The sequence below is a fragment of the Oreochromis niloticus genome, linkage group LG7 (assembly GCF_001858045.2).
Source record: "Oreochromis niloticus isolate F11D_XX linkage group LG7, O_niloticus_UMD_NMBU, whole genome shotgun sequence".
Lineage (NCBI taxonomy): Eukaryota > Metazoa > Chordata > Actinopteri > Cichliformes > Cichlidae > Oreochromis > Oreochromis niloticus.
Window position 1 is genome coordinate 52,786,135 of NC_031972.2, and position 19,507 is coordinate 52,805,641.

Genomic DNA, 19,507 nt, shown 5'->3' on the forward strand with positions numbered 1-19,507 from the left:
GGTTCTCAGTGTTCAAGGTTTAAAGCGATTTCCCTAAAATTAAGTTTCTGAGCATGGGCTAATCCATCACTGCCATTTACTCTGCTTCCAGACAGGGTTTTTCTTTACAGGTTTATTAAATTAATACCTTTTCTGCCTGGCTTGTGGGAAAGGTCTGAATGAATTATGATTCCACACAGTATGAGTTAAATCATGCTTTTCAAACATGAAGATAAGTGAGGTGTCTCTCTTGGCGTGTGTGTTGCTCATTCTATCTCACTCTATCTAACTAATGGTGCACAAATGTCCTGTGACTGTGTGCGAGGCACATCATTAGGTAAATCTTTCTCTCTTTTTTTTTTCTTGGCTCTTCTCCACTGGCAGATGGGGTTTGACATTGTTCCCTGGGAACGGATTGGTGCTGGGGAAAGTCTCCGAGGTATTTGCTAATGATACCATTATGCTGAACTACCTCTTTGTCACCCCAGGTGTTGAGCTACTAATCTGTTAGTATTGGCTGGTACGGAGGGTTGTCGCAAAGGGCCGAGGGCCACTGGGAGAGCAGTGGCACAGTGTGGCCAAGCTCTAGCCCCTCTGCTGACCTTGGTGAAGGATAGAAAGGATGAAGCTGTGCTATACCAGAGCTGTAACTGCAAAACTGCAGCACTCCTCAGGATCGCCTCTTTCTTCCCACTTTCAAAGACAACCGTGTACTACTACGAAAGCCATTTCTCAAACGGAAGCATCATGAAAAAAAAGTCTAAGAAACAACAGCAGGCAGTCATACACGCTGCAAATAAGTCACCATTTCAGCTAATTTATCTATATAATTGATTCTGAAGGTAAAAATAGATATGAACAATGCTGCTGTACTTGTCTGCAAAAAATCAATCTATAGGACTGATGGCCAAAATTACAAAAAGGACCTAAAAATGAGAAAAATCCTTGAACTAAATTTGTATCTTTCTCTGTTCTCATTTTCATTCTTCCTGTTCCAACTGCCCCTCCTTCCTTTCTGGCTCTCTCTCTGATTCTCTTTTGGATGAATCCCAATGCCTTTGAACCGGCTGCACCCCGCTTTCTCTCTCTCAGTGTCTGCCTCCTTCATTCTGAGCTCAAGCAAAGGAAAGAGTAGAATAAATTGCATCCTCTCTTCTCCTCTGACAGACATTGCCCGTAGCTTTACGCTTATGGGGGACAGGTGACAACGGATAGTGGTTATTTTCAAAGGACCGCACTGCCTTTCTCAGTGATGCTTGTGAAAAAGATGGCAACCCCGTGTGTGCGCATACACACTTTCCCGTTTAGAGTACCTCTGGTTAGTGTGCAGGGTTGGATGCGTGACTGTAAACGCATTGGGAAAGCCCTGTGTGGCTCCTGCAAATGTATCACTGTTTACCGCCCATAACTCCCTACGCATCTCAACAGGTCAGTTTCTGATTGGAAAAACTTGAAGAGGAGCTCAAGGGTGGATTTAAGGCAAGTGTGACACTTATCTTCAGCCACAATGTACCTGTGCAAAGACGAAGCACACTAGGGACACTCCAGACTAATGGAAAATATATATCACCGTGGAGACGGCTGTATAAGGCACCAGTGGGAATAATAGCATGTAAAGTGCATCAAAGCTGGCCAAAGCCGGGATTGGGCAGTCCAACTAATGCAAGCTTTGCCTCTATTTCACTCTCAAACACGCAAGCAGGTATGAGAGGAGAAACAATTCTTATGCTGAGAACAAAACAAAGTTGAAGAAATTGTCATTCAGTTAGGAAAACATCTGCGTCATGTGTATATATGCATCCTCCAAATGGTGCACGTGCAGCCCCACTGTTGTACCAGGAGAGCTACATTATTGAACCAGCCAGTCAGTCATACAGAGCTCAAACACGAGGGAACCAAGAAGTTAACTTTCAGCCAGGCTCTTAACAAAAAAAGTCAACAAGCTAGACAGTTTCCCTGAAAGAAAGTTTTGTCTTCTCAAGCAGTGAAAAGCAGAGACAAGAACTTCACTTTAAACTTGAGTGACCTTTCACCTCCTTTCTTGGTGCTCTGATTTTTAACATTAAATACACGTTTACTGTCTACAATTGGTGCCTGGTATTGATTTAACTACACTGCTTAATGATGGCGGAAATAAAACAGACCTTAAAAATGAAGGAAAGGTTGCAGAAAAGGCCAGAAAGAGGAGCTTTAGGAGGGACTGAGGGAAAGGACACCCTTTAATTCATGCTTACGATTTCTTCATACTAATATATCATTTTAGTCCTAGCAAACCGTGTATTTATAATTCACGTTCACTTTTAAAAACTCTTAAATCTAAGACTGTAAATTCGTTCCAGCATTCATTTCTTGTATTTTTTATGGCCTTACATGCAGAATAGTGCCCTCTGCTGAAAAACATTTTAGGAGAATGCTGAACTGAGAAGGCTGAATACACTACAAATTTGCTCCATTTTGATGTTCCATGTGTTTTATTGATTCGACCTTGAGTGTTCCCGTCAGATCTGAGTTCTGTTCAGCGAGACTCACGGCGTGTCTTCTCTGCCTTTCTGTGTCTCACACCGCCTTGCTCCCCCTCCACTCAGGTCAAACTGGCTGAAGCCATGCTGTGGACGAAGGGCAGCGCTGTGGCAGGTCTGTCTGCTGTCGGCAGGCTTCAACTGCTTCCTAGTGGCCTGTGTCATTCTGGTGGTGGTGCTGCTGCTGCTGGAGCTGCTCATAGATACCAAGCTGTTACAGTGTGAGTGAAACCGAAGCGGGGAAAAATGTGGCTGGGATTTTTTTTTAAACTGGATACACCCTCATTTGCATAAAATGAATCATCAGTGAAAATCATTGTGACGTAAATGTGAATTTAAGCAATCCTTGTCAAAACTACAATGATAATATATATTTATTAGTATTTTTAAAATCTTATAATATATTATTTTATAAGTAAAGAACTTTGACTCGAATATAATTCAGGTAAGTTTTTGTTTTTGCAAAGAAAATAAATTGCTGCTAACCTCATCTCATAAATCTATTGTGTAATGAGTGAGTGTCATTTACGATCTGTTCTGGGACCCAAGGCTCTGATCAATCACGGTCTGGGGGGAAAAAACCTTCCATTAGTATTCCACAGTTAACACTGAATGGCAGGTGCTTGAAATTCCAGTCCGACCCATCTCACCCCAGTATCACCTTTTATCTACATTATCTGGCTCGGTGGAGACATCCTCATCTATCATAAGCAGAGGGTCGGGAGCGTTGGCCTTTTTGATGTCAGGGCTAACACACATGGTCTTACACCAGCAATATCCAAATGCATTCAGGTCTTTACTGTTCCCCCGGGACCGACTTACTGACCAGACAAAAGGAAAGTAAGACAAATGTGTGAAGGGAGATAGCGGACAAAGGAATCGAGCAACGCGGAGTCGGCTGCCGGGTGATTGTGGGGAGGACCGGAGGAAGATGAATTGACTGATAGACAGATCACTGAGCACAGCAAACAGAGACAGATGGGGAAGATGTGGGGCGTGACGAGAAGCGCTTCAGCTGACAGCGTAGTGCTGTTTGAGCTTGTCCACAATTAGCCTGATGAATAGAAAGAAGACGCGTGCATGCACAGTATGCACTGGTTTCATACTTGTCACGATGCCTCATCCTTCAGTTGCATTTTCCACAGATTTACTGCAACCTGTCAGTGTTGTGCAGCATGTACAGTGCAGGTTGTTTGTTATATTCCTAACAAAATCCAGCATCAATCTTTAACCACAGCTATCTCCTGATCAGTTTTTTCCTCTTTTATTTTTATTCCCTTTAGTTAATAATGCATTCCAGTTTGCCAGCATCATCCACTGGATCAGCCTGGCCATTCTTTCTGTGTTCTTCACTGAGGTGAGTCTTCCTCCACTCGACGCAAAAAAAACAGTCTCACTTACAGCTGATGCAGCTGCCTCTTGATTAATGCTATGTTGTGCAGTATGTGTGGGCAAGTGAGTTACACTGGCAGATTCTCATTACAATACTAATAACGCCATGAAATGCCCGATGCCCTCTGTCACGGCATGATTAGATTGTGATTAGTGCAGGTGAACAAGCGCACACCTCCGTTCATCGCGCTCATATATAAAAGATTTAAAATCGTGCACACGTACCCTGAGTGTGCACGTATAACCACTGCTGTTAAAGCTGGCACGGCCGGTTCCTTCTTAGGTTATTTGATTGATCTGCGGCACATGCATTTTTTTTTTAAACTGAACCTTTCGGGCTTTTCTGTGCTGCCAGTTTTAAATCATTTCGAGGCCCCAGGTAAGTTCATTGTATTGTATTGATTACCGTTTTCCTCAGAGCCAGCCGCATTTGTCTTAGTTTCCTAAACTTGACCATCTGAGTGGTAACTTTTGTTTAGCTGGAGTCAACAGAGGGAACCCCTCAGTGTTACTCTGAAGCAGTGGAATCAGCAGTTTGACTGGTTTGTGGAGTTTGTTCAGAATGGCAGAAGATGGAGGTTTGTTTGCTCTCCGCAGCTGCTGCTGTGTCAGCAGAAGGAGATAGTGCGGTGTCTCTAATTTTTGCTCTTGCTGCGTGCTAATACGGCATAACTGATGAATTCGCACTGAAAGAATAAAAGAGGGGATGAAATGTTACGTTTATTACTGACAATTACCACAGACTGCACTATCGCTCTCTGTCTCTCTCTCAATTTAGCTGTGATTGTTTTCTTCCATCTTACCCCTTTGTAACCTGCTCACTGTCCCCATCTCTGCCCCCCACCCCCCATCCTACTGTCTCAGACCGTGTTCAGGATCGTGGTGTTGGGGATATGGGATTACATCGAGAACAAAGTAGAGGTAGGCTCCCGTGAGTCCCATTAGTCCTGACTTGGGGCCCTCTTTCACTGCAGTGTCATTCCTTCAATGTCATAGCTCAGACTGGCAACTACATAAGCTCAAAGCAGTATAGCAGTAACCTGGTGTGTGTGTGTGTGTGTGTGTGTGTGTGTGTGTGTGTGTGTGTGTGTGTGCGCGCAATTTCTCAGGTGTTTGATGGAGCTGTCATCGTACTCTCTCTGGCCCCCATGGTGGCCTCCACAGTGGCCAACGGCCCCAGCAGCCCCTGGGATGCTATCGGTCTCATCGTCACGCTGCGGATCTGGAGGGTTAAGAGGATCATTGACGGTAAGGCTGGGAGGGGCTGGTGTCCCCTACATCCTGTCCTTTACTGTCAGTTAGATAATGCATAGTGCTCCCAGTGGTATCAGCCTCTTTAATCTGCAGGTTGTTGGCTCACTTGAGAATTTTATCATTTTTTTTATTATTATTTTTACCAGTAATGATAGTAGAAGGACATAATATGTGGTAATGGATTCAGTACTTACAGAAAAGCCACTATAGGCAAATAATTTGATCATTTTTTCAGTATTTTCATTTAGAGAGAATAAATAAATCTTTTTTCATGTTCATGTCCTTTCTTATAGTTTTTCTAAGAGATACTTTTTTTTTAAAAAAACGCTTATGTTTCAAGTCGGCTGTCAGCACCTACACCAACCACTCAAATGATGTTGTGAAATCTAAAGCAGTCCAAATATTCCTTCAAATCTTCCCTTAAAACGTACAGCTCTTTTTACACAAGCTTTGCAGGTAGTAGTCCATGTCATCTGGCACCAACTTTGAAAATATGATGGCTTTTATTTACAAGATAAAAATATCTTTCTGAGTGTAATATGTCCTTTTCTTCCAGCCTATGTGCTGCAAGTTAAGGTGGAAATGGAGCTGGAGATCCAACAGTATGAGAAGGCCAAGGCTGTGAGGGAGGAACAGCTTGATCGACTCACCCAGATCTGCCAAGAACAGGCCGTATGTGTTCTCATCTCTTCTCTATCCCTCATACAACTTTATAGCTGTGTGTGACCAGCAGAGGGCAGCAAAGTGATGTGCACTAAAATAATAAATCTGTGCTCAAAAAGATGATAAGACGATCTATCTCACAGCACAGCTGCATAGTCTTTTTTCTGCAGTCTGGATATCACATAATTAGCACTATGCAATACCTCAGAGTGATATATGGAGTTAAGGTTCTGTCATTGTTTTAAGTCACATTACCAAAATAAAACAGTGAACATCACTGTGTTCTTCACTTCAATCCAGAAATGAAGACAAAGACTGTTTGTGTCCAAAACAGTTGTTTGTGCATTATTTAAAATTCTTCTGTCCTTTTCTCTCATCTCTTTTGTTAGTTTGAAATCAGGCAGCTCAGGGCCCACCTGGCTCAGCAGGACCTGGATCTTGTGGCAGAGCGTGAAGCAGCCATGCAGATCCACCATATGTGGGGTAAACAGAGCAGCAGTTTCCAGGAGGTGGACGGTCTGGCCCCTGGGGCCTCTGAGCATCACAGGCCAAACAAAGTTAGAGAGCCTGGGGGTGCTGCAGGTAACCGTCCAGAACACCCAAGCTCTTTGTATTACAGGTTATCAACGACCTGTGTGCACGGGAAGGAATTCAGGCGGCGCTTTCCGTGGTAAATCACGTCCATGCTTACACATGGAGAATGGGAAATTGGTAGACTAAAAGAACCTGGCCGACCTTTGGGCTGGTTAGAAATTTTGAAAGAAATCTCTTCTGACTCAAAACCCCTCAACATTGCTCCACTCTTCATGCTGGAGTGTTGGGCTGTTAATCGTGGCCAACATACACGACACAGTGTCAGTGTCCTCTTTTCAAAAACGTTCAGCTCAGAGTCCACATCAAAATTCTAGTGCCGCACATAGATGGTCTATAAACCTTTCACACAGTGACAGGTCATAACTTACAGGACTTAAAAGCAACAAAGCACTGTCAGTACAGGTGATGTCAGGGCTCAAAACACTGAGGCTTTTCCTTTATCAAAGCTATAAATCACAGTGCGATCTATCATACATCTGAGCCACAGTGTTTCTGCTCAGACAACCTTTTAACTGGGCCTGAACCTCATATACTCATGTGGTATTGATCATCTGGTGATGGTCCTCTGGGACCTTGGAAAGCACTTAAGAGAAACAGTTTGACTCATTTACTATCTGCGAAACATATCCACACACCAAAAGTGTTCATTACTATTGAGCTGAACTAATTTGTAAGCTAATATTAATAGTAATTACTGATTAGTTGTTCAGTGGTAGCAATATTGTAACCAAAAAGTATAAAACATTTTCATTTAAATTAAAGAACTGGTGTCAAACATAAGGCCCAGAGGCCAGAATCGGCCCAGCAAAGACTCCAACACCCCCCCCCCCCCCCCGAACATGTTTTGAAAATGTGAAGGAGGGCATAGATTTTGGGCTTTTAACTGTATTTAAGTTTTACACTTTTTCCTACTGATAAAGACCTCCCCCATTGCCATTCATACTACACTACATTAAGTACTAGATGAGCAATAACAATTGAAATAGAAAAAGGTTTCTGCTTTTTCATTATCAGAGAAATGTCTATATTTTTTACTGTGTGAACAGTTTGTGTCTACTATGCAGTTCGTCTTGACCATTTCCACATGCCTAAATAATGTGAGTTGCTGTCATGTGATTCGCTGATTAGATATTTGCGTTATCCAGCAGCTGAACAGTTGGACTCAATAAATTATTGGTTAGTGAGTGTCTAGATTTTATTGTATTCAAAGTTACCATTCATACATTGCAATTTCAATTATGCAATTTAAAAGTTGAAATTCTTATGATGTAGCTTGATGTTAATAAATTGTCCCTCAAGAAAACTATATTCATGAGTTTTGGAAATGGAAGATGAAGATGAAGAAATATAATACATAATAATACAATTCTAGGATGATGTAAACTTTTTAGGCTTTGTGATCAATTACAAATTAACATGGAATGAACAAACACATAGCCTCCACATTCACTTGAATTCCATTTTTCCTCTTTTGTCTTTTTAGATCATCATGGTCAAGATGACATGAACAACTATATCAGCCAGTATTACAGTGAGCCAAGCAGTGGTGAGCTTCAGCAGACTCTTTCTTCAATCCAAGTGGCACCACAATATTTCAGGCTCTTACACATTGTGTTATTTTGTAGATACAGGGATCCCAGACCCAGCGCGAGTCATTACAACAGCAGCCATAGATGTGCACCTGCCTAACAACCCGAGTCAGCTACCGCCCTCTTTGGTGAGCGCCGATGCGGTGCCGTCCAGCCGTTTGCAGCGCACAGGCAGCTCGGTCAGCGAAGCCTCCACAACCACAGTGTCCCGCGCCAGCTTCAGCACCCGTCAGCACAGCATCAGCAGCCACACGCTTGGCTCCACCATGGACTGCAGCTCCACGGTGCGCGAGGCCTCCACGTCCACAGACTACAGCGACCAACGTTGCTACCCTCCGCCCTACAGCAGCCCTCTGGCTCTGGGCACTCAGCCGAGAGGGAGCCCCAGCGCTGTAGTGCAGGAGTTGCTCTCTTCTCTGTCTGAGGACTCGTGTCTCACGCAAAAGGGCCTCGACCCCGTCAACCTGAAACCACCCAGCCCAACAGGTTCCACGAAAACCAGCCCCGAGCTGGAACACAGGGTCAACATCTACAACAAGAGGAACCAGGAGAGCCGAGTCGGGCTCAACTCCAAGACAGTCATCCATCTGCAGGGTAACGAGCCTCTCCTAGAGGAGAAGTATAGGATGATGGGGCCAGTAGATACTCAAATCAACCGTCTATCAGAGACATAAGAGCCTGCAAAATGTAGAACTTCACAGGACTCGCTCTTTATTTCAGCCACAAAAATTATTGCTCTACTAAATTCCCAAACTTCGCTGCTGGGAGTCACTGGCACATAAACTGTATGTCTGACATCCTCTTTGTACCACTGGAGCTGAGAGGATGAACCCGTGGGAGCAGCACAAACAAAGGGCATGGATGAGAGAGGGAAGCAGACTTGTTATCAGGCAACACTTATCAGGAATTGACACTCATAAAAACACTTTTACTAAAAGAAACCAGCAATGGGGCTTTTGTCCAAAACTGAAAACCACTTTTGATATATTAAAGTCTGATTTCTAGGAAATGAAACCAGTGAGAGGATGGTGCTGAGGGCTTAGTTCCTCTGATACACTTTGTAGATGTGGAGATACTGGTGTAGGGACTGATTTGAGATATAAAGTGAAAGTTTCTCCAAGAAAGAAAAAGACACGGATTCCCCAGTAGTGCAGGTATATGAGCCGTTTTGTCTGTCTAGAATCTCCAAACTCATAAAGAAAAGTCCTCTTTGATGGACTGCTGCAGGGTACCATTGGATCAGTCTCAGCTTCTTTCTAATCCGTTTCTATATTTGCGTTAACGTTTTTAATCTAAATTCTGTGAGTGAAGCGAGTGCAGAATCCTTTTGATTGACGGATGATTCGTGTTGAGTTTTTATCCAGATGCCATGACTGGAAATCGACCAAACCCAGCTGAGTCAATGTCTGAGATTTTGCAAACTATGGCATGACCATCACTTGACAAGCTAACTGAAAAACCTACCTACACATGACATATTTCACACAATTCAGGTCTTTTTTTTTTTTTTTTGTATTACTTTAAAGTTTGGAAGTTGTGTAAATATTTCAGATTGGGTTTGGTCATCTAGTCGCAGCTCAAAAACAGCGAGGGACTCGAAAGCTAGAATAAAATGCTAAACAGGACAGAATAGCATGAACCTCTCAGATTTGCCACCATATTGCAAAGTCTGTTTATTGTTCTGTCAACAGGCACTTTCTATCTTGATCATGAAAGACATCATTGCAAAATGAACCCAATAAAGTGAAAAACATGGCAAGGTAATAAAACAAGTCATTAGTGTCAATTAAATAAACTTTCTAAGAGCATGTCATTAGTCACATAACCTCTAAGTCAGCACGAAGACCTACATCTTAGAAGGAATCAGAGTTGAGAATTTCCAAAGATCTCCTTTAATGTCCCAAAAAGTTGCATACAAATAATACAGGTACTACCGTAAGCAAAAAAAGGAAACCTCCAGCCAAAAGGTAAGTACAATGTATTCACTGAGATTAATGGAGAGAAGATGATGAAATTCTCTGCAAGCAGGACTCGCAGCTTTAAATATTTCTTAAGGTGGAGACTGGTCGTTCTCAGATTCTGGTGGGAGTTTGTCTCTCTTCACTTGCTGAGAGCTTCCGTCATCTCAGGAACAGCCTTAAAAGAAAAACAGTAAAGACATTTAGCGTTGGTCCACTATTTTGCACTAGCACTGTTCAGCAAATGCATTGCATTACATTTCTCAGCTGCAGCCCTTTCAAGCCATTTCTGTTCTTCATTTATCACCAGTGATGTAATTCCCAGGTTTATTTGAAGATAAATGTTAATAAGAACCTGTCATCATTTTCCCCAGAATAATCCATATCATAACATTTATGAGTTTATTAGGCAAAGGACGCTGCATGTTGTTACTCGCTGAGATTTATCGATAGTACAGCAGGCTGCAGATACCGAAACATTCAATGATGAATTCAGAAAGACTTCTGGCCTAAAAAAATAAATAAGCACCCTTATAATGTAGTCTGTACAGTTTAGAAAAACAGATTCAAAGGCCTCTTTTAGCTGCTAAATATAAGTGCAAGGCTATTAAAATTGTTGTTCTGGTGAGCTGAGCAACTTTCACATCAGAATCAGACCCTAGCTCAGTCCATATGGGGTATCAATTCACCATTTGGAGGCAGTAGTAGAAAGCCTATCCATTTTAATCAGTTATCTGTGGAACGATCACACGTAAGATGATCTCATCGCCCGGTAGGTCGCAACTCTGCTGCCACAAGCTATTATTACTAATCACTTCTACAGAGTTGGTCAGGACACCTGGGCTGCTCAGGCACTACTGAGGACCTAAATAAAACATGATCACCAGGACACAAATGAAAACAGACTTTTGCAGGCGGCACTGGACTCCGCTCAGTCATGCTAGTACACCTGGCTCGCCATCCCAAAGTATCAGCTAGACACCTGAATGCAACTGAGCATATAAGAGGCCTGGCAAGCAGAGGCTTTAAAACCACCCTGAAGCCAACTTCTGTAAGCTATTGATCTGTTTTTATATCTTCTGATATCAGGAGAGTTATAGCTTGCACTCTCCTCAGATTAATTCAAGAATTTAATAATTCAACAGTTGCACATTTCCATTAGGTGGAATAAGGCATCATGCAAAATTTATCCAGGAGAGCGCAAATGTTATATTCTGGCTATCACTCACGACTTGAGAAACACACAAAGTAAATCCAGGCACTGCTTGGTTGCTTCCTAATGTGGGATCATAGTGACATCATTATAGCCATATCAATCCCAGAGGCTTACTTTGAAAAGATCGGCTACCAAACCGTAGTCAGCCACCTGGAAAATAGGAGCTTCGGGGTCCTTGTTGATAGCAACAATAGTCTGAAGGGGAAAAAAGACAAAAACAACTAAAATGTTACATTTATGCTTCTTTAGATTTAACTTTAGTTTTCACAGTGGACACAGAAAACAGATTGTTTAAAAAACAAAGTTTTGAACAGGCAGACTTTAATATGATGCTTCACTCCTGACACAATTTTATGATTTTAAACGTTTTGCAATATGCAGAGTACTGCAGTAACAGATTGGAAATTCACCTTCTTTTTTTCTTCCTGTTCTACAAGAATATAACCAAAATACAAACAAGCTGGTAGCCAGTTGTGCAGAGTCCCGTCGAGCGATGCTCATTGAAAAAGACTGCCAACATGTTACCATCAGTCAGAATCAATCTGTCTGCATTTATAAATTAGATGATAATTATTTGCAAACCTTCAGCATTCTCTCTGAGAGCGACTGCAGTCACTCCAAATCAGACTCCAACCGTTTGCAGAAAGGATGTCGTCTATCAGGCGAGATGAGGCCTGTTGTTCGTAGTATTTTAATTTATTTATTAAAATATCAATATTTGATGCCCCCTATATTGATCCAATATCGCCAAGCAAAATATCTTTCTGTTTATGCATTTGAGATGTATTGAATTTTTCCTCCCACCACTAAGGAAGAGTAAAAGATTCATGATATAAACCAGACAAAAACAATTAAAACCCAAAGCAAAGGCCAAAATCATCTCAGTGGGTTTTTTGAGCATAACCGTACCAGGAAAAAAGTTTTTGGATCACAATGTTAAGTCACCAAAGAACACCAAGTGTAACTTTATTATTTGTAAAATTTAATATTAGAAGTGCAACTTTCCATTCTGTTTATTACAAACTAACAAAGTTAAGAGAAGAAAAACAGAAAAATAGAAAATGGAGCACACAGCGCTCCAGCGACTTTACCTTGCTATCCTTCATTCCGGCCAGGTGCTGGATTGCTCCTGAGATACCAACAGCAATGTACAACTCCTGTGAACATGAAAAGCACAATACAAGCAGGCAAATGTTACGTGTTACATGCTTAGGATGTGAAGTTTAAACTCAAGGCTAGGCCATGGACTCTGGCTGCATAGTGTCTAGATGAGCCTGGAAAGGGTCGGCCATCACTACATCTCTTGAACCTTCCTTGGAAGAGCGCTCCCAACCATTTTAATACTATATGAGTATTTTAGTTCAGGGTTATTGTTGCACTTGGAAGTTTCAGAGAATAAGAACATCATTCTACAAACATGACTCACAGACTACGTTCTACCAGTCAGATGAAAAATCACATAAACTGCAGGTTTCCATTTCCACAAAGCAAACAGCACATTTTTTAAAAATTAGTTTGTCATTCGAAATTGAATTTTTTTTATTTATATCCTAATAACGCAATAATGACATTTATGTCAGTCAGCCAGAGCCCTTTTCACACACAGCTCTGATTCCAATTAGTCAGATAAATAAATTAAGTTACACACAAATCTCTAGACAGACGTGTTTTATACTGTTTTGCCAATACTGCCAATTATTATTATTATTTTATACCCTAAAACTCTGATATACAGCAACATCGGAGCTCTGATTACAGAAATGATTCCAGGACACTTGAATCTGATGTTTACACTAAACCGTATGATAACATTTGCTTTAACTGGCATATGAGAGCTTATCTTACATGAATAAAATGAATCACTAAACATTCTTAGATTGGTGGGGTGAATAAACTAACCAGATTTAGACTGTATTTAATTAACTAAGCCAAATTCCAAACGCTTGTCATAACATCTAGGAAATCTAATTTGGACAGTCTGGACTGGTCTGGGGCTCTGACCAGACATCCACTGCACTCCGTTTTAATGGATCAGCTAAATCATTTAGGCGCCCGAAATGTGCCATCATGTATATTTCGTGAGACCTAATGTGTGGGTAATCACAGCTGGGGTAACCTGACAGAATCACATAATGGGAAGTTAACCTCTTTATTTTAAAAAAAAAAAAAAAAAAAAGGGAATAGCAGCCATCACAATCATAGTGATTTGCTACATGAAGGCTAACAGACATCAGTCAAAAGCAAACGTGCACAGACTTTGTCCCCTTTTAAACCTTAATTTTCACTATAACCAATCAAAAATGGTTTGTTTTGTTAACCTACCGGTGCTACAATTTTGCCAGTCTGTCCAACCTGCATGTCGTTAGGGACGTAGCCAGCATCCACTGCAGCTCTGGATGCACCAACTGGAAAAAGAACATTTTGCAATTAAAATCGGGCCAAAAAAAGCAACCAAGCAAAGTGATAAATGACCCAAACTTTCCCAGAATAGAATACCTGCAGCATTCAGTTTGTCTGCAAGGTCATAAAGCAACTTGAAGTTCTCTCCACTCTTCAAGCCCCTACCTGAGGGAGGAAAAAAGAAAGGAAAAGAGACACCATTAGTCTACTGTGCATGTTGTTAAACTATACAATGGAAAGCCTACGTTACAAACAACTATTTTTCTCATTTTGCCAAATTCAAACTTCAACAGTTTATGCACACCTCCTGACACCACAACTTTAGCACTTGTCAGCTCTGGACGGTCACTCTTTGTCAGACTCTGTTTCAGCCACTCAGAAATTCCAACCGGAGAGGAAGCAGACACTGCAGATCAGACAAACCAGTAACAATCAAAACACAAAAACAAAACACAAACAAATTTCAAACATAAAAAACTTGAGGAAAAATTACAAATAAGGTGCTGTTGAACATCATCCAAAATTTCACCTAGTTTCTAAGCGTGTTAAGGATAAATCTGTAAGCTACTGCACCTTCTTCTGATGCAGCACCCCCTCCCTCTGTTGGAGCTGCTTCAAAGCACGTCCCTCTGATGGTGAAGACCTTGATCGGCTCATTGCATTTCACAGTGCTGAGGGCATTTCCTGTTTAATCCCAACGTTTAATTAGATGACTACATTACAAAAAAAGCTGACTTCCATTATAAAAGCGAAAGTCAAACTGATGTAGTTCAACAAATCTGTTACTCAATGAGAATGCTAGATCTCTATATCATAACATGCTTACAAAAGATTACCTGCATAGATGGTCCTAACAAAAGTATCTGAAGATTTGACTTCAATAATATCTGAAACTGGGGCGACATCCAACTTGGCAGCCACTCTGGGAAGCAGGTTCTACAAAAGAGGAAGGCAGCCACAGTATAGTTCACAGAGATGTTGCTTGGCATTTTGTTCACAGCAGGATTTTCACAAAATAACATCAAGTAAGAGCTTCTGATTTCAGTTAAATATACACAATAGAATATTAGTTCATTTAGTGACTAGACAAAAAAAATAAAAGGGTAATATAATACAGAAATACAAGTTATACAAGCATCATTTGTCTACTGTGATTTACCTTTCCAAAAGCTGAGGCACCAGCACAGATGTGAGTGAAGTTGAATTGCTTTTGTGTCTGCAGGATAAGTGGAGTCAACTCCTCTAATAAAACAAACAAATCAGAATCAGCATAATTTATTAATCCTTAAGGAAATTATGTGGGCTACAGTTGCTCCAATACAGTAACATTAACAGAAACAGACTAGACTGTTTAACAATACAATATGTTACAGATTTAGGAAATAGCACAATACATACAAATTACTCAATAACAAATAGTCCGATAGCAGAAACAACATTAGGCAGATGGCATACCGCAAATGCTGTGACACCTGTTCTTAATCTCTTAACCATATGAGCGGTTAATTAAACACATTATTACTCTCTGTGCAAGTTAATTACCACATCACTCAGAGACTGGCAAATATTGAAAAAAGAAGCGCCAATAATACCTGGTAGGCCACCTTTGTAAGAATCATGTTGGGCCACCAGGACCTTCTTCACACCTTTCACTTTGCTGATTTCCTCTGCAACCTGAAAACACAGAAAAGACATCCAACTTTCTTTGTGCATATCTTTGTGTACAGCAAAATACACACTACAACATCCTACTCCAAAAGTGAAGCACAAACACACCAAAAATAGCAGAGGTGATCCATGCCTGCCTTTGTTGTGTTTTGTTTTACTTTGGTGTTTAATAAAGGGGGGAGGGAAGCTGATGATTCCATGATTGTACTTTTACATTAAACCCAACCAATTTCAGCTCTGGAGAGCTAGGAGAAGTCCTGAATAAAGCCTGTCCTACTGTGCCTGTGGCAGCAGGAGTGAGTCTGTAACTTTATCAGCGCACCACCACTCTTGTCAGAACCAGATTTCCTGCAATCAGCCGCTTTTATTGCACCCTTAACAAGTTTGTCATCAGTTTAACTAATATTTACTTTACGTTTGCTCCGTAATGGCAACACAATCTTTCGTCATTTTAGTTATTCCATTTACATGCACGCACACACATACTCTGCACATCAAAAGCTTTACCTACCTTTGCACAGTTTGTTCCAGCGACCAGACAGGACACCTCTCCTCCCACTTTAGTAGCAGCCGTGATGGCATTGAGGGTAATAGGAGTTAATTTTTCATTGTTGTGTTCTGCAATGACCAAGGTGCTTTGAAACCTCTGCAGGAGACCAGTCTGAAAACACAATCAGTCAAAATGATAATATATCACTGTTTTGTTAGTTCTGCTGCCTAAAGAGGTTTAAAAATAAAATACATGCTTGGTAACATATGAATGTTTCTGTATTCTTATCAAATTTGTTTTTCATTTGAAAAAAAAAAAAAAAAAAAGATAGATACTGCCACCTAAAATTGACCACAGACACCATAATCATCACAGTACAATCATCTTGAAGTAGTGTTGAGCAGAAAAGCTGAATTCACTTTATCTTCATTTCTACCACACAATCCAATGTCATAAATATCTGCTGACCAATTTCATGTGTTTAAGAGTGAGCAGTAAAATTGTATAACAGGCAAATGTCCTACATAATAATTTTTACCTAATGCTTTACCTGTGTTTATACATGCATTATTTAGAATAAATGGTTGTGCATTAAATATTTTGATACAGAGTCTGAGATCATCTTTAGAAATAAATGCTGTGGGAAGGTGCACACATAATGTCAGGATAGAGGGTAAACAATTTTCGGTGCAGCCTCTAAAACGGCTGCATCTGGCTCAGTCAAAGTAAAACAGGATGCTGCCAGCCTCATCTGGACATGACCTCACACGGTTAATCAGCCATGTGACGCAAAGGTCATTCAGATAAAGACCAGCAAATGGAGAAAAAGGACAGGCCATGTCAACTCAACCAGGGGTTCCCACAAAACAGTGCTGTGAAAAAGATTATATGCACAATGCACAATAGAGCACTCCCAAAGGTTACACAGGACAGAAAATTATAGTTTCCACCTGAATTAAATGACAGATTTGAGTTTCATAAACTGTCTTCATGAAATAATCTACTATGAGTTCAAGTTTCTGTCAGGTTTGATGTATTTCAAAGGATTTGTGTCAGATCCAAACAATTTTAATAATGCATCCATAATATACACATGAAAAATAATACAAAACATTTTGCATAACTTTATAAATACCTTGTGATCAATAAATACTAAAAACACTTCCTCAATTCTTGTACTTTACGGCAGTGCAGGTTGGACCTGTGCAGTTTCAAGGTGATATAGGTGGTTTAATTTGGCAGAGACTGGCCTTTGAAGCTAGATCCAGCTAGTTATTTTTGACATAATGAGTAAAATAATTAAGAAATTTCTAAGTAACCCTTCCAAATTCTCACTAACTATGGTAGAGCCTGTAAAGGGGGAGGGGGGGCGCGGGGGGGGGGGGGGGGGGGGAATAAAAACTGATTGGATAACAGGGAGAAGCCCAAAATACACAAAACATATGAAAACTACATTTTCCTACCAACCTATTGCCTACACATCTCACCAGACATATGTATTTTTAATTTTGACTCTTTGGTAACACCTGCAAGTGGCAGTTTCGTAACCGTTTCATAAGCATGAGGCTAGCCAGGCTAGCACTAACTAGCTTTCGTTCCAAAAATATTAACTCCTTTTTGAGCTATTTCACAAAGTAGAGATAGTATGCAGACTTATTGTCGCATTATGTTAACTAATACTGCCACATGTGTGAATTCCTTGTAGCACACTTGCGTCTAGAAACGACAATGATCCGGGTAATGTGTAGCTAAGTCATAAAGCAAGCTAGTAGCTGCTGCAAAGAAACCAGAGTTTACTGTTAAAAACTGATTTAACCGATTAATGCAATGCCTCACTGTAAGTTAGTGTCAGCGTTCTTCTTACCAAATGTTTCAGATTTGATTTGTTAAGAGCTCTGTTCATCTTGGACCCCGAAAGCTACAGCTCCCTTCCAGTCCTGCAGACACAAAACTGTGCCAAAGGTCATCTGACGTCGGCGAGGAATTCTCGCGAGATAGCTTCGATCAAGAACCGCAACTTCCGGCCAACGCTCTCGCTCTCCCTCTCTCCCTCTATCTCTCTCTCTCTGTGAAGTTTAATCATATTGACAGAAATATCAAACACCAAAATAAATAAATAAACAGAATCTTTCATTTTTGTTTTGTTTTGTTTTGGGTTTGGTTTTTTTTTTGGGGGGGGGTTCGTATTAAGTTAATGTTTGCTTTCCTCTTCAAATCAAGCAGGAGCACATTTAACTCTGATTGGAGATCCTCCGCTATGCAAGTGCTGTGTAGAGAAAACGCAAAATGACAAAAATAAAGAAAAGTAGAATACATTTCGAGACAGACAGAAAGAATACATTTTGAATAAATATTGTCAAATGTTACCGAGATATATTTGAGAAGCTTTTTTTTGTGTGTAGTTTGAGAAGTGAAAAGAAAGTGAAAGAAAGTTTTTGTCCCCTCACTTTTTTTTTTAACACAAATTAGCTATAACATTAAAAAAAACTACTTGCAACATGAAATTAGCAATATCTATAAACTCTATGTGCAGTACATCAGTTCCATTCTGTGCACTGGGACTATGTCAAACTACATTGTTTCTTACAGTGTAATCCTCTGCTGGGTCCTGAAATTGAGGCAAATGTTACAGGTGACATGTAACATCAACCTGAACCCTCAGTGTGACTTGTTGGGGAGTTACAACTTGACTTAATGTAACTGCTCGATGGCAGTCGATGGCCTTCTCCAGCATACCTCTGCAGAAGAAAACCTCCAGGGGCATTAGAAAGCCCAAGAGACTGACCCAACTAGAGAAATCCCCTTATCCCAACGAGAGCAATGATCAACCAGTGTCCTTAAACTATTACTTTAAATCTTATAATGGCCAATACTGACTAATGGGATCAGAAGAAATGTAACTAGTACATTTACTCAAGTACTTTCCTAAAGTCCAGTTCTAATGTAGCCTATTTGAGTTATGTTGCTTTCTCATTCTCCTCTATTATATTTTTATGCAAATATTTGTATTCCATTCTACTTATATTAGGTAATTGATTACTTACTGTGTTGCCCATAAATTGCATTATTTAAGCAACCCAGCAATATGTAAGGTAATAAAATCATCAATTCTTTTTCCCTCCACTTTGCAAAACAATTTTCCAAAAAAACTTATATTTGAACCACTTTTTATTTAATAAACCTATAACACACATGACAAAATTGTGTCCAGTATACCTATTTCCTGTGCGCCCCTTGACTTGTTCTTGGTCTTGTGCCACCTAACTGATAAAACCCTGGAAACGCCCCTGATCGCAACCCGTAAGAGGTCCAACCAGACTAAAAGAGGCCACACACCGAACTGAGGACTCACTACCTGTGCCAAGCAATGCAAGACCTCCCCGAAGGTTTCTTTCTCCGTGCCTCACGGATCAGGCCTGCAACATTATTTTCTGTTAGTTTTGAATTTGCAGCTGATCGATGTTAAAAAAAAAAAAAAAAAAAAAAACTTCGCTTTTTTTCTTATTTAAATTTATAAGTGCGATTCAAGATACCCAAGAACACCTTACAAGCAATTGCATGCTAAAATCACCGTATGAATAAAATAACAGTTTAAAAAAAACAGCTGAACAGTGGGCTGTTTGATTAGGGCGGATGGTGGATATAAGCTACCTTCAACCTGAGGTCATCCTATAAAAGACACCTTGCAGATTTCTATTATAGGACTTCTTTTCCACTAGAGCAAAACTTAGCTGTCCAAAGCAACGATCAAGATTTATGTTTCACTTCTGCAGCTGATTGATATT

At 40.6% G+C, this 19,507-nt stretch overlaps 2 protein-coding genes across 2 annotated transcripts in view; one reads left to right on the forward strand and one right to left on the reverse strand.

The window, feature by feature from the left end:
• tmem266 (transmembrane protein 266) overlaps window positions 1-10,034 on the forward strand; it is a 27,409-nt gene extending 17,375 nt beyond the window's left edge. The window contains exons 5-12 of the mRNA XM_005470733.4: window positions 2,565-2,719; window positions 3,782-3,855; window positions 4,755-4,811; window positions 5,000-5,138; window positions 5,701-5,816; window positions 6,197-6,389; window positions 7,885-7,947; window positions 8,027-10,034. Of these exons, the coding sequence (XP_005470790.1) occupies window positions 2,565-2,719; window positions 3,782-3,855; window positions 4,755-4,811; window positions 5,000-5,138; window positions 5,701-5,816; window positions 6,197-6,389; window positions 7,885-7,947; window positions 8,027-8,664 (1,435 nt within the window). The 3' untranslated portion in view covers window positions 8,665-10,034. The remainder of the gene's footprint in view (window positions 1-2,564; window positions 2,720-3,781; window positions 3,856-4,754; window positions 4,812-4,999; window positions 5,139-5,700; window positions 5,817-6,196; window positions 6,390-7,884; window positions 7,948-8,026) is intronic.
• Window positions 9,860-17,744, reverse strand: etfa (electron transfer flavoprotein subunit alpha). Its single transcript, XM_003440421.5, has 12 exons — window positions 17,587-17,744; window positions 15,744-15,893; window positions 15,157-15,238; window positions 14,724-14,806; window positions 14,401-14,500; window positions 14,138-14,248; window positions 13,869-13,970; window positions 13,661-13,729; window positions 13,487-13,569; window positions 12,256-12,321; window positions 11,279-11,359; window positions 9,860-10,126 (listed from the first exon to the last, which is right to left on the reverse strand). The coding sequence occupies exons 1-12, from the start codon at window positions 17,623-17,625 to the stop codon at window positions 10,091-10,093; spliced, it is 1,002 nt and encodes a 333-aa protein (XP_003440469.1). The 5' UTR covers window positions 17,626-17,744; the 3' UTR covers window positions 9,860-10,090.
• Window positions 17,745-19,507: the final 1,763 nt, after the last annotated feature.

What these genes read in the sequence shown, in the direction of transcription:
- etfa (XM_003440421.5), bottom strand. Translation starts at nt 17,625, where the DNA reads ATGAACAGAGCTCTTAACAAATCAAATCTGAAACATTTG. An exon ending in CTGGCAAAATTGTAGCACCG is followed by an intron (nt 12,322 to 13,486) that starts GTAGGTTAACAA and finishes TCATGTTCACAG; the next exon opens with GAGTTGTACATTGCTGTTGG. An exon ending in TGGTAGCCGATCTTTTCAAA is followed by an intron (nt 10,127 to 11,278) that starts GTAAGCCTCTGG and finishes TTTTCTTTTAAG; the next exon opens with GCTGTTCCTGAGATGACGGA.